This window comes from Medicago sativa, chromosome 8 (assembly GCF_051527215.1).
Source record: "Medicago sativa cultivar Bolivia chromosome 8, Bolivia_mono, whole genome shotgun sequence".
NCBI lineage: Eukaryota > Viridiplantae > Streptophyta > Magnoliopsida > Fabales > Fabaceae > Medicago > Medicago sativa.
In genome coordinates, this window is record NC_140756.1 from 33,172,994 (window position 1) to 33,188,275 (window position 15,282).

General features: G+C 33.9%; 2 protein-coding genes across 2 annotated transcripts; both read left to right on the forward strand.

Moving 5' to 3' along the window:
- The first annotated feature begins 2,159 nt into the window (after positions 1-2,159).
- LOC146898578 (uncharacterized) lies at positions 2,160-4,546 on the forward strand. The gene has a single exon (XM_085735010.1). It carries the CDS (start codon positions 2,361-2,363, stop codon positions 4,188-4,190), a length of 1,830 nt encoding a protein of 609 aa, XP_085591136.1. The 5' UTR covers positions 2,160-2,360; the 3' UTR covers positions 4,191-4,546.
- A 9,483-nt stretch (positions 4,547-14,029) lies between these two features.
- Positions 14,030-14,959, forward strand: LOC146898579 (uncharacterized). The gene is made up of 2 exons (XM_085736580.1): positions 14,030-14,704; positions 14,819-14,959. Exons 1-2 carry the CDS (start codon positions 14,423-14,425, stop codon positions 14,957-14,959), a joined length of 423 nt encoding a protein of 140 aa, XP_085592706.1. The 5' UTR covers positions 14,030-14,422.
- The last annotated feature ends 323 nt before the right edge of the window (positions 14,960-15,282 follow it).

Below are 15,282 nucleotides of genomic sequence, written 5' to 3' on the forward strand. Positions count from 1 at the left end.
GCTATGTTTTGAACAGAGTTTCAATAAGAAAGATTTTAAACAAAACCCCGTATGAACTCTGGAAAGGAAGAAAGCCAAACATTTCTTACTTTCATATTTTTGGATGTTATTGTTACATCTTAAACAGCAAAGACAACTTGGGTAAGTTTGATTCAAAATCAGACAAGGCCATATTTCTTGGTTACTCCACAACTTCAAAAGCGTACAGAGTTTTTAATCTAAGAACAAGAATCTTGGAAGAAAGTATGCACATTAAGTTTGATGAATTTGAGGAAATTGAAAATCAAGAAAGAATCATTGAAGAAGATGAAGAAATCAACCCTATCATCAACAATTCTCACCAACAATCTTCAAACGAAGAAGCTCCTCAAAGTCCTCCAAAATCATGGAGAACAGTTGATTACCATCCACAAGATCAAATAATTGGTGAAACCGCAGATGGAGTAAGAACAAGAAGATCCTTTCAAACAAATGATTTAGCAATGATATCTCAAATCGAGCCAAAATCGATAAAGGAAGCAATCATTGATGAATCATGGATCGAAGCAATGAAGGAAGAACTACTTCAATTTGAAAAAAATCAAGTTTGGACTCTTGTACCTAATCCTCAAACTCATTCCATCATTGGTACAAGATGGGTTTTCAGAAACAAGATGGATGAAGAAGGAAAAGTAACACGAAACAAAGCTAGATTGGTAGCCCAAGGTTACAATCAACAAGAAGGCATAGACTATGATGAGACTTATGCTCCTGTGGCTAGACTCGAAGCCATAAGAATACTTCTTGCATATGCATCTCATAAACACATAAAACTTTTTCAAATGGACGTAAAAAGCGCTTTTTTAAATGGTTTTTTAAATGAGGAAGTTTATGTTCATCAACCTCCAGGTTTTGAAAATTTAGAAAAACCAAATCATGTGCTTAAACTAACCAAAGCTCTTTATGGACTTAAACAAGCTCCAAGAGCGTGGTATGAAAGATTGAGTATCTTTTTGATCAAAAATGGTTTTTCTCGAGGAAAAATTGATACCACACTTTTTAGAAAAATTGACAAAAATGATTTATTAATTGTACAGGTGTACGTTGATGATATCATTTTTGGATCCACAAATGAAAAAATGTGTGATGATTTTTCAAAACTCATGGAGAGTGAATTTGAGATGAGCATGATGGGAGAACTGAAATTCTTTTTAGGATTACAAATCAAACAACATAAAAATGGTATTTTCATTTGTCAAGAAAAATATGTCAAAGATCTTCTTAAAAAATACAAGATGAATGAAGCCAAAATTATGACTACTCCCATGCATCCTTCATCTAGTCTTGACAAGGATGAAAATGGAAAAGATTTTCCTGAAAAAGAATATAGAGGAATGATTGGATCTCTTTTATATTTAACTGCTAGTAGACCTGACATTGTTTTTGCAGTTGGTCTATGTGCTAGATTTCAAACTGCACCAAAAGAATCACACTACATTGCGGTTAAAAGAATTTTCAGGTACCTTGTAGGCACTACAGGTGTTGGTTTGTGGTACAAAAAGGGATCACATTTTGACCTCATGGCATACTGTGATGCCGACTACGCCGGAGATAAAATCGAAAGAAAAAGTACAAGTGGCGCATGTCAATTCTTAGGAGAAGCCTTAGTCAGCTGGTGTTGTCGAAAGCAAAGTACTATAGCACTATCCACCACAGAGGCTGAATACATTTCCGCTGCAAACTGCTGCTCTCAGGTATTATGGATTAGAAATCAATTAGAGGATTTCTCCCTCAGGTACGCAAATATTCAAATATTATGTGATAATACCAGTGCTATAAATTTATCAAAGAACCCCATTCAGCATTCCAGGTCTAAACACATCGAAATAAAACATCACTTTATTCGTGATCATGTGAATAAAAAGGAAGTTGAACTTTTATTCATTAACACAGAAAATCAATTAGCTGATATTTTTACAAAACCTTTAGTGGAAGATCGGTTTTTATTTTTAAAAGAAAAATTAATGCTGCATTTTTTTTTCTTTCCATAAAAATCGTTCCTTTACTCCACCAAATTCTCATTTGAGTTAATTTCTCTCCTTTTTTATCTCAACTCACGCGTTCTCTCTCTTCAATTTTCAAAACACTAATCCGACAAGATCCTTTCCCCTAAACAAATCTTGACCGTTCATTTCTTTGATCTCCCCTTAAACAAAAGGCTAACCTAAAATTTCATCATTTTCTTTTCTGGTTACGCAGACATAACTCTGCGCTTAACATCAACTCAAACCCATCACTCTTGTCCACTCCACCAATCCTTCTCCTCCCCATAAAAATCCTTTCATCCATAGTCATTCACCTTATTCTCAAAACCCAACCAAATGGAAAACTCAAAACAAACCCTCTCTGAACTTCTTCTTTCGGTTGATCAAACCACTCCCTTCTCTCCTAATCGTTCACCACCATCGACCCCTCCAGCTTCATTCACCTATCTCTCTGAATCACTCTCCATTCCTTCAAACATCATTCTCAAATCACAAAAGGATCCTTACTCTTTCTCACCACCAAAAAGCATCACAACTTCAGCTCCAGTGAAAACTGAAACCTTTGATGAGTTTTTCAAACCAACACCAAACGACAAACCTAAACAATCCTTCTCAAATGAACTCAGACAATCCATTCGATTATCAACTAAACCCTCAAAAGTTTCCTACATTGATCTTGAACATGAATCAGACTCCTGCATCCAAACTCAACACCCTGCCAAACGACTCAAAACATCTCCTTTAGCCTGTTTACCGTACGATCGAAAAGTGGCCAAGAAAGAAAAATTGCTGGAAGATATCATCTCAAAACCTGTCAACACTAAAGAAAAAATGATCTTGAATCCTTATCTAACAAACCCAGCTCCTGGAATTCTTTCAAGACCTCTTTGCGAAAGCAAATCCTTTGACTTTGAGGATATGAAATCTAAGAAAATCGTGATTGATGATGTAATGACCAGTATTGGGTGGAAAGAGTTTTGCGAGTTAGATGAAGTAATCTATCCAAATCTTGTTCAACAATTCTACTCATCTGCTGAAGTGCTTGAAGGACATGATGTTATCATCTGCTTCATGAATCAAACTCAAATCATTGTAACCACTGACATCCTTGCTAAAGTCCTCAATATACCTAACTCTGGTGTAAAACTGTTTGGAAGGAAATGGTATGATAAGGTTATTTCTGACAGGAACACTGTGTTATATGAGTTTTTTGGTAAAATCAAGCCAGCCAAAGACTTTGCTGTAACTTCTTTGAAAAACGAGTACAAAATTCTGCATAATATATGCACTCACTGTCTCTTGCCTCGGAGCAGCAACATGTATAAAGTTAATGATAATGATCTCATGATCTTGTATCATTTAACTCGTGGAAAAAGGATCAATCTTCCATATTTGATCATTAGACACATGATTGCTGCAATCAAAGACACAAAAGGGAACGGTGGTCTTCCCTACTCTATGGCTCTTACCAAAATTTTCCATGAATTCAAACTTTCCTTCATAGGAGAAACAGCCGCAGAGAATCTGAAACCATTCAATCGTAGGAACATCGCTCACATCAAACTTCATGACGGTATTGAAACCCTAGGTTTGCATCAGATTCCACTTCCACAAGAAGAATTTCTCAAAGAGGAAGAAGAAGAAAATCCACTCCTAAGTCTCGTGAATGCAGTTATCGTGGAAAGTCACTTGTCCTCTCAATCCGCTCCTCTAGATGTTCCTAACACTTATCATCACTTTGTTGATCCAAACATCTCAACTGATCTTAAACTGTCACTTGATGGCAATGTCGAACCAAATCCTACAACCCCTCTTTTTGACTGCGAAAATTCTGCTCTGTTTGGTTCCTCCTGCTTGAACAGGTTTATTAATTCTCCAAAGAATGACACTCCTCTTTTGAGTGATCTTCCCATTCCTTCGCATTTCAGCTCCTTTGACAGCTTCAAGTCCACTGAAACTTCTCCAAAAAGGGATACTCCAATCGAACCAACAAACTCAATCATCTCCAATGAGATGATACTTGCTGAGGTTGCCTCTCTTCGAGGAAATGTTAACAATTTGCGTGAATGCTTTGTGTCATTCATGTTCCAATACTTTGGCATGTCTGCTCCTGTTCCTGTCCATGATCCCGGTTCTTCATCCAACCCACCTCCAAATCAGCAGTAGCATGCTATGTCTATGGTATCTTATGCTATCTTTTTGAAGATGACAAAAAGGGGGAGAAAGCAAGTGTCTTACGTGAATACTTGCATGAAACGAATTTGAAAATGCCCTTTATATGTTTTGGTTGTAGACTGTTAAGCACATGGGTGCCTTTTCCTTTACTATTTATATGTCTTTCTGTTTCTAGCTAAGAATCTTAGAAATGGTCTTTTGTACTTTAGCAAGTTATTGCTAAAAATGGAATCTCTAAGTTATATGTATTTTGGTCCTTATCCATGTTAAATGCAAGTTCTGAATGTTCTAATAGTCATTTAGCCTATGTAATAATATTTGGAACTTTAATGATTTATGCATCTTAAGTATTCTATCTTTGTTAAATACAAGTCATTTTGTTCTAATTAGTCACTTAGCTTCTTTGAAGAACATAAATATTCTTGTTATTAAGAAAAGTATGACTATGTTTAAAAAAAAAGGGGTCCCTATCATCCTTTTCAAATCAATTCGGTAAAAAGACTTGTTATATCTTATTAATATAATTTAATTCTTTTTACAAAGAATATCAAATTGAGGGGGAGCCTAGTTTTTTTTAAGTAATCCTTTTCTTTTAAAAAGACCTCAAAAGATTTTCATCAAATTGAGGGGGAGCTTAATCGGAACACATTTATAAATCAAATTCTAATATATTTTGTCATCGTCAAAAAGGGGGAGAATGTTGAGAAAATATTCATAAATTCCTATTTTAGTTTTAAAGATGAAAAAATATATTTAGATTTTACTTTATAAATGAATTCTGATATTATTGTATTTAACATCTTTGTATGAGTATTTTTAGTTGCAGGAACTTAAACTCAAAAGGATTGATATAACTAAGTTCCTTAAAAATTATTTGAGCACCTCATACAATGATCAAAGCAAGAAATATTTGGTTAAGATTGAATTGGATGAAATTAGACATGCCCAAAATTGAGCAGCACGTTGGCATACACAAGCTCAATACAACAACTGGTTTTGAATATTGGTTTTGAATATTGGTATATTATGTCTCCTAAACCACTCTCTATCCAATCAAATGACATATTGCAAAGTACAAACAAAATACTTCTTTTTGGTGAAAAGGGACAAAGCAAAAGGTTGATAGCTTGCAAGATGGATATTTATCTTTTAAGCCACAAGAATTGTTACACGTGGACATTGATGAATTACAATGAGCTGTGATGCTCATAACACTACACACGTGAGAACACAAAAGGCATGAGCTGTAATCCTGCAATCTTATACGCTCCTCACGTGGGAAGAAAGAGCAAGCAAAATTCTTTGAGCAATTGTGCCTATAAATACACATGCTGGGTGCAAGAACAAACCACCGAATTTTTGAGAAAGCAAAGCAATATACACACAAGCAAAAATACACAAAGCTCTCTCTTTTTATTTCCAGTGAACTAGAAATTGCTCTTTTGTTCTTGAGCTATTTTTAGTAAAGCACTACTCAATTTTATTTGATATTTGGTCCAAGTAAGAATTTATTTCTTATTGGGTTGTAAAGCTTGTAGGTAACAAGTGTGTAAAAAAAACAAGGGTTAAATCACTCGTTTGTAGGGATAGATCAGGTAGATCTAGCAAGGGTGATTTGTACTCGTTTGTTGTTTGGTTGTAAAAGCAAAGGTAGATTTACTCGGTTGCAGGAAAGATCAGTCGGATCTAGCAAAGAGTAAAAGTTACTCATTTGTGTAAAAAGAAGATAAAAGAGGAGTTGTGGTTAACGTTACTTAACACAACTACCTAGTGGATAATCTCACAGGATTGTGGGGACTGGACTAACCCATATTGGGTGAACCAGGATACTTCTTGTGTGTGATTTTCTTTTCCCTATCTCTTTTATTTTTGTCTCACACACTTCACAATATTATTCTTTTTATTAATTAACATACTAACCTAATCCAAGTATATATATACTTGAGAAATTTTTATCAGGCATATTTTAAACAGGTCACAATTCAAACCCCCCTTTCTTGTGAAAATAGTTTACTTCACGATATTGTGGTTCAAAGGCAAAAATAAATAGCATTGTTTCACAGTATGTTTACAAGCTAGGCATGATTATCATGAGCTGGATCTGGATGATAGTATCGCCATAGTGTTGTCGCAGCAAATTCATCTTTTGGTGTATAGAGAATAAAAGTAATTATTTTTCATTCACATCTTTTTATGTTATACTAGACCTAAGAGAATTATCCTTCAGTTATATTTTCATGTTGGCGATATCACTTGTTCATGCTACTTGTTTTTGATTTAAGACAACATCGCATGGATCATTACACGAAGCTTTGCAAAGCAATTGACAATGCTGCAGCTGCTATGGATCTTTTGTGGGAAGATTTTTATTTTTATAGTTGATTTTAATTGTCTTACTGCCATAGTTTGCTTTAACAGAGATATACGTGGTTGTCCTGTCCTATTTCACTCTGGTGTATTCGTAGATCATGGCTAAGAATTATTGTTAAGAAATACAATAACGGTTCAGCAGGATTTTTAAGCGTCTGGAACAAAACTTTCCTACTGAAAACGCATACCAATACCATTGCTTTTAGACATATTAACAATTCAAACTCTAATCACAAATAACATAGAATTCGTGTAGTAAAAAAAAAAAAAAAAAAAACTAACTTTCATCACACACATCACTTCAAATCCTATATATACGTCATAAGGGTATATTAGTGCAATTTACTAAAACATCATTATCAACTGTGGTTAGCGGAGAAGTCAAGTAGAGTTGAAATCAATAAATAAGAGTATATTCTTTTGAAACATAGAAAAATGCTAAAGTAACAATTATTTTGAAACATAGAAAAATGCTAAAGTAACTTCCATATCCCATATCCTCCGTACCGCAAAATGTTGTTGATTCATAGAAAAATCTTGCTTGCTCTCGTTCTCAATGCCAACTGCTCGCTCTTTGCGGTTACAATGATTTTACTTCCTTTTTTTCCTTTACTCAAAAGTAAAATCAGATCATACCAATAAAAAGAAGTCTTAAACTCCAAATCATCCAACACAAGCAAATATCTCTTTTCCTTAAATTTTTCGACGAGTTTATAGGATAGGTCTACCCAATCCTCATTCTCATTTGGTATAATTTTTTTGCCAATACTAAATATATCTTCTATTTTAGAAACCGATGCCCATTTTCTCAACTCAAAATATTGCTTGACTTCCTCATCATTGTATACAAGATTAGCAAGTGCAGTCCTTTCAGCTCCATCATTTCCAATTATGAAAATAACGTGAATGTTGTTGCTAACAAGGTCGTTGTTGTTTACTGTGTTGGCGTCAAACAACATATCCATCAAAGCCTTCTTTTGTTCATCCCCCATTCTTCTAAAAATAAAAAATAAAAATAAAAATAAGGGCTACAAACAAATTTTGACAAATTGATTCTCGTGCTTGAATTTAACAAGCTATATTTTAAACACTCTTTTTATAATTAAAGTAAAATTTCCATAAAAAAAAAATTAAAATTAAATCTTAGAACGATTATGCATGCTACTCAAAAATTTGATGCATATTTATAAAATTAGTATGAGAATCCATGCCAAACACGTATTAGAAATCAATTTTAATTTATTTGTAGGCAAAATTTAAGTTTTTTTTCTTTCGAATTAAGTATTTTTAGTTTCATCAACATGACAAACACAACAACATCATCTATCTAGAAGGAGGAGCATGATGCTGCTAGGTCACGGATGAACAAAGCAACACCCATAAATTATTACATATTAACCTAATTTACTTGCCAAAGTCTCAAGCTTATAGAAAAAATAGAGAAAAGGAAGGGAAAAAAAATTAACACCGATCATAAACAAACACAAAACCAAAGAAAATTAATTAATTAGAAAATATTAGTTTTGGAATTTCGAATTACCTCGAAATTGAAGGGACAGAAAGAAAAGATGAAGAAGAGAATAACTCGTTAAAACAAGTCAAAGGGAGAAGAGAAGAAGGTGATTAATAACTCAAAACCCTTTTTCAATGTGTAGAATAAACTATGTGAATTCTCTATATTTATAGAAAAAATTCATTACTAATATGTGAGAAACTTTGTAAACAAGTAACTCACATCTTAGATCTAACACAACTTTGTGAAAAAGTAACTCACATCTTAGATCTAACACCAAAGTATCTCTTATTGAGTACAAAAATATCTCAGATTAGGTACCAAAATATTTCATATTGAGTACCAAAATATCTTAGATTACACAAATATTACAGTTTGTGCACCAAAATATTTCAGATAGCATTCTAAATTATTTTAGCAACACTTTAGGATTCAGGAAACACTTTCAGATAATGTTTAAATGAAATATTTAATTTAACAATTCTTTGAATAATAAAATACATAAATATATATTTTTCTCGCTAGTTGATAAAGAGGATTTTACTAATCCTTGTACAACAGTAAGTATGTCGGTTTATCCCAAAATAATTTGTCGAACTACAGAGGATCGTTCAATATCAAAGTCGTTCAACAACTAAAATTGTTTTGAGTAGGAAAAGATAAGAGTTTCTTTGTTTTCATGAATTAGTCTTTGCAATTTATATGATAAAACAAGAGTACAAAGATTATATTGTCAGGATTAAGCTTCATGAATTATTCGTCTAATATTCTTCCTTAATCGATTATATACTCCTTTTATTTTATTTCAATTATAACTTCATCTTTCCCTCAGTGTACATCTCCAGCTAAGGTTAACTGACGCAAGATCCATAGAAACAACTTATTTCCAATACACGACGTTAAAATAAGATGTTGGATATGATCCGTAGGAGTATAGTTATAGTTTATATGGATTTATATTTAGTTAAGATGCTGGATAACATAACTCTTACTTGATTAAAGTCTTGTAATCCAAATTCTTTGAAACCATAAACAATATATGTGGTGAAGTTGTATTTTTACTATTGTATTTTTTGGCAACTATATTAAAACTGATTATATATTCTCATTGCAGTAAGCTTCTCAGTGGTCGAAATGGTTTGAATTCTTTTATCCCATTTTAAATTTTTGCCTTTGTGACGACACGAACTTTTTTCGTTCAAATTATTTAATACAATGCTTTTTTTCAGTTATTTTCAGCAGGTTTTTCATCTAGAATAAATTAAAAGAGCTATTAGAGTAATTGTCTATGATTTTGTGACATTTGTAATGTTTTCTATATTTGAGTCATGTGATTCTACTTTTCCCGAAACCGAGAAATTCGAGGTGTTTTGATGTAATTTACGAAGAAATAAGAAGATATTACAAAGGGAAGAATTCTGTTTCCAAGTCTCAAGACATCTTATATGGAAGCTAACACTCAAGAAGACAAAGAAACAGACGTTTACGCGCAAGAAAATACACTGGTCCATGCAAATCAAGCATGCACCATGCACCCCAAGTGTGGGCTATGCTCCCCAAGAGTGGAGAAAAATACACTTGTGCGCCCCAAGTGCGAGAAAAATACACTTGGCCGCCCAGCCATGCGCCCCAAGTGTGGGATGAGCGGGCCATAATGCTTTTTTCTATTTTTTAGTGGAAAAAGCTCAATTTTTAAGTCCAACTTCAGGTGGAAACTCTCCCTATTTATACCACTCATCTCATTCATAATTTTTAATTCAAAACAAAGTGGTTCAAGAGGAAGCTAAACACTAGGAGCTTCAAGAGAGGAGTCTCTCCCCTCACTATAAGTCTCTAGGGTATGTTTTATTTCTTTTGTAATTTGTCTTTAGTCACCCCAAGTAACAAAATATTTTTAAGCTGGGGTTCTAAGATGAACCTCTATTTTGTTTTTTTTATATATATATTTTAAGTATTTATTCATTTATTTGTGTCCTTTGAAGCTAACCACCTAGCGATAACGGTACTTAGGAAGGTGACAAACCTAATATTGGTGTAAACCTGCCCGAATCAGGAAGTAACTAAGATAACGATTACGGTAATTAGCGAAGCACATTGACTTCATGACTTAAATCGGCCTAGTAACTTCATTCTTCTTTCATCCTTGGTAAGGTAGACGAGATAGGACTTCCCGTTTGTAGAACTATACCGAGAGGTGAGTGTGTTGATTTCCTTCTAAGATCAATAGACGGGGGTACCTTTTGGACACTGAGAATTTAGGAACCCTATTATATGTTATTTTTTCAAATACCTTTGAGAAAGTAAGAACCTACACGTACCTCTACGCACGTAAGTGTATCTTCCTACATAACTGACGACCCTAAACACTGAAACACGTTGAAACTCTAGTGGAAGGTTGCAATTGACATCTTGAGGGCAATAAACCCAAACCTTTGAGAAAAAACACTAAAAACTGAATAAGGCTTGACTATTAATTAATTCCAACAAACGAATAAAGGGGATTCAAAGAATCCTAACTGCTGTTAACATTATGCAATAAATAACCAGGATAACTCATAAACTCTTGCTCTGCTGCAAACAGACTAAATTGCAAAACCCATTGAAAATGTGGATCATATTATGTGCTTCTATCACTACGAAAATATTGATTTTGTTATTGAAATAAATTTCAATTCCTTTATAAAAAATTGAATACATCATCACTTTTATTTTTCAAAATTGTTTACATATAACTTTGGAATTCAATCCAAGTCAATCAAGTTTAAATTAAACGCTTGTTGATATTCTGATTTAGGAAAGTGTATCAAATCGTTTACCAAATAATAAAGTGTAAGTAAAGTATCATATCCACATAGATTGTCATTCCAACTAAGCAATTCATGTTTCTTTTTTGGGAACAAGAAAATAAAATGAAACAATAAAATAATACATGAGTTTTATGAAGAGTGCAAAATTATTCATGAAACAACTATATCTTATTATCCTAAAATGAACGGTGAAGTTGAAAAGGAGAAAATTAGAACCTTTACCGAGCTAGTTATTGCATTCATGCTTAATTTTGACACTATGTCGCATTGGTGAGGGAAATTTTCTTAGCTGTTTGATTTGTTCTAAATAGAGTTTTCAAGTATAAGAACAAAATTTACACTTATGAAGTTTTCAAGAAAATAAAACCCAATTTATTTTATTTTTTAACTTGAGATTGTTAGGCCAATATTTTGATGCAAGAATCCAAGAGAGTTAAACACACTAGTATAGTCTATGGATGTGTATTCTTTGGAATGCTATAAATAGCAAAACATATGGTTTTATGACATAAATTCTAAAGTGATCATAGAATCAAACAATGTCGACTTCTATGAAAATTAAAGAATAGTGGGAGCACTAGTGGAGGCGCTATTGGAAGCACTAAATCTGATCATATTTCAATTAATCAGAAATAGTTATGAAAATATCGTATGAGATGTTATAGAACCCCGAAGAGGTAAGAAATCAAGACTTGCTAAGGAGTATGGATCTTGTTATATGGTTTATACACTCGAAGAAGATCCATTAAGCCTTAAAGAAGTTATATCCTCATTGGATGCTAAATTATTGAAAGAAGCTATAAACGATGAAATGGATTCTCTAGAGCCTAACGAAACATGACGCTTAATAGACTTGCCTATGGTTGCAAATCAATTATTTGCATTTGTGTTTTGAAAAAGAAACTAAAACCAAATGGTCTTGTGATTCATGGACAAGAAAACAAGTTCTATAAGTTAGACAAATCTTTGTATTGTCTAAAATAAACTCCTAAGCAATGACATGGAAAATTCAATAACTTAAAGATATCAAATGAGTATAAAGTGAATGAAAGTGACAAATGTATCATTGCAAATATGGAAATAACATTTGCACGATCATATGTGTCTCTGTAGGCATCTTTCTCATATTTGGTTCAAAGATTCATGTTGTAAATTATATAAATCATTGTTTCAAGGTAAGAGTGGTGAACAACAACTTCCCAATCAAGAGCAAGCAAGCGATGAATCTTGTCAACTAGCGACCTCCCTCTCCATTAGATTTAAGCAAGCGATGAACCTTGTCAACTAGCAATAGATTTAAGGTTTTTCTTTCTTTCTTTCTAATCTCCATTAGTGGAGTTTGCAACCTCTTCTTTAATTTGTTTGGGGGGTGCATATGTATCATGTTCTTATGTTTGATGTATCTCGATAATTTTGGGATAACAAATTTCACACATATATTTTCTTATGCGGTAAATAACTTGTGAATAGTTTGTCAAAAAAAAAAAAAAAAACTTGTGAATAGTCACTTTTTGTGAACCCAAAATCCAAAATAATAATAATGATTGTGGGTCTACTTTACATTTATTGTGCGTTTTTTATGGATTTAAAAAGAGAAAGAATTGATAAGCAAAATAAAATACTATGGAAAGAGAGAAAGAATTGCTACTTCATCAACTTTTTTAGGAGAATTAATACGTTAAGGGTCTTGTTAACGAGTGCCCCGGGGCACTCTTTAAGCATACCAAATTTAGAAATTATTCTTTTAAAAAGTCAACTATTACAATTTCCAATGCACTCAATACACAACTTTTCATAAAGAACTTACTAATTAAAGTGCTTAAAGAGTGCCCCGGGGGCACTCGTTAACATTTCCCATACGTTAATCATTGTTTCTAGGGTAAATCACACTCACCTCCCCTGAGGTCTTCTTAAATTACACTAACCACCCTCTAGTTTTCAACTAAACACTAACCTCCCCTCCATGTAACACCGTTAGCTCTCAGTTAAATAACCCTTTCAAAAACCTCACCCTCTTCACTTACTCAACAATATTATCATGTTTTTGTCATCGTTGTTACCTTTCTTTTAAAGCAGCACCTTGTAAATTTTCTTCCCCTGTTTCGTCTTCACCGCTGACAAAGCCGTCATTGAAATCAGAATGTTGACAGTTTACACATTTAAGGTTTTTTTTGTTCATGAAATTAGGTAGTGACTATATGAATAACCAAAACGGAACTAAATCTGAGACAGAATCGTTGAGAGAAACGCTAAGTTAGAACTTAATCAGAGATAAAATCATCAAAATTGGAAGAAGTCACGGAGCCAACATAGTCAAATTCAATTGAAAATTGAAATATATTTGCTGATGGATTTGCTCTTTAAATCTCTCCCTCGAGATAGAAGAAGAAGTGGGAGGAGAAATAGCATAAAAATAGGGGGAGATTTCTGATTGCTCTTTAAGTGAAAATGAATTTGAATTACTCCAATGGTTTTCAATTGGATTCCTTCTCTCCGGGTCCTTTTTATTCTTCTATCTATCCATGTTGAATAGTGATACAATTAAATGTATTATTCCTTATGTTTCAATACCATTTTACTGAGTTCATTGCAATTTCTATGGAATCTTGGATCAAAGCAAATAAAAGGCAGAAGTTAATTACACCACTATGAAGAAAATCATATGAAGTTAATTAACTGAAGACAAACTAACGGTGTTAACGGCTAGTTAGAAGGAGGGGATGTGTTTGTCATTTTAAATAAAACTTAAAGGAGGTTAATGTTTAATTGAAAACTAGAGGGGGTGTTAGTGCTATTTAACAATACCTCAAGGGGGTGAATGTAACTTACCCTTATTTCTATTTATTTGGTTACTAATAAGTGCTATGGGTGCATCATCCTCTATATGCTACTTCATGTGATTTTGCCTTTCATTAAATTATTTTTTTTAATATATTTTGTTGTTTTTTTAATAAAAAAATCGAGGAATGGGAAATAATCTTTTGGATTTAAGACTTAAAATTATTGCACTTTGAATTTTGATGACGTGCGATACAATTTACAAACATGTTTTTGGCATTTTGTACCTTTTTTTTTAATGGCAATTAGAAATAAGCATTTTGTACCTTTAATATAGAAATATAAGCAACTTGGAAGGACTAAACCATCAAATTAGTCCCTGAATTTTCACGCGTCGGCCAACTTAGTCCCTCAATTATACGAAATTTCTAATTAGTCCCTGAATTTGTGAAACGTCGATCAAAAAGGTCCCTCCGTCAAAGTGCTCCGTTAGCCATGCTGACATGTCGCCCTGCATGCTGTGTTGTCTTGTACGCGTGGCAAGAAGGAAGCCACGTGTTCAGGGACTAATTTGATTGATTTGGAAAAAGTTCATTTTTCACTTTTCAGTTTATTTTTTTCCTGCTTTTCCCATTTTGCCCCTGCATTACATATTCCTCCTTCTTCACATTTCAGTCTGAACCATCAAACACATCCTTGAACCTACTCCTTCCCGCTAAAAATTTCTCCATTCTCACCCCTCCAAAATCATCATCATGCAATGTGGGAGGTGTGGATTGGTTGGTCATAATGCAAGAAGTTGTATGGAGCAAGGTGTTAGTAGAAGACCAAAGGACTGGATTGATGCTGGCAATGTAGATGTTGTGGATGAAAATTCTCGGAATGCTCCTAATGAAGTGCCAGAAAATGTTGTGCCAGAAAATGCTCCTAACTTTGTGCCAGAAAATGTTGTGCCTGGAAATGCTTCATACTCTGTGCCACAAAATGTTGTGCCTGGAAATGCAGAAACTGTAGGAAATGTTGCAAATGCTGGACAGGTATGACTCTTAATTTTTAAGGATCGTTTTGGCAACTAGTATATTAACTGAAGGACTGATATGATTGATTATGTATGATTTTAGGGACTAATTTGATTGATTTTGCAATTTCAGAGTGTTGCACCAAGGAGGTATGGCCTTAGAGGACCGGTTCCTTCAGCTGATAGGCCTAAGCAAACACCAATGAGGGGTCCTGCACCAGCTCGTCAACCTCCTGCTGGCATGATTAGGGTTCCATATCCTACCTATGGTTAGAGCTGTCAAAACGGGCTACCCGGCCCGCGTCGGGCCGGCCCATGACGGGCTCGGGCTTTTGCGGGCCGGGCCAAAAAGGCCCGGAAGATAAACGGGCTCAAAAAAAATTGTCCAAGCCCGGCCCTTTGCGGGCTACGGGCTTTCGGGCTAGCCCGGTTATTTAAAGTTTTTAATTAAAAATTACACTAAAAAATACAAATCAATGCTAAACTTCACAAATTACCAATGTTAATTTGTTATGTGCCAAATATTACATTTTAAAGTAGGCATTGTCAATGAATTACATTCAAATCGACAATAATACAATCAAAAGAGCGACATAA

Coding starts and splice junctions, on each gene's coding strand:
- LOC146898578 (XM_085735010.1), top strand. CDS start 2,361: ATGGAAAACTCAAAACAAACCCTCTCTGAACTTCTTCTTTCGGTTGAT.
- LOC146898579 (XM_085736580.1), top strand. CDS start 14,423: ATGCAATGTGGGAGGTGTGGATTGGTTGGTCATAATGCAAGAAGTTGT. Junction 14,705..14,818: donor ATGTTGCAAATGCTGGACAG/GTATGACTCTTA, acceptor TTGCAATTTCAG/AGTGTTGCACCAAGGAGGTA.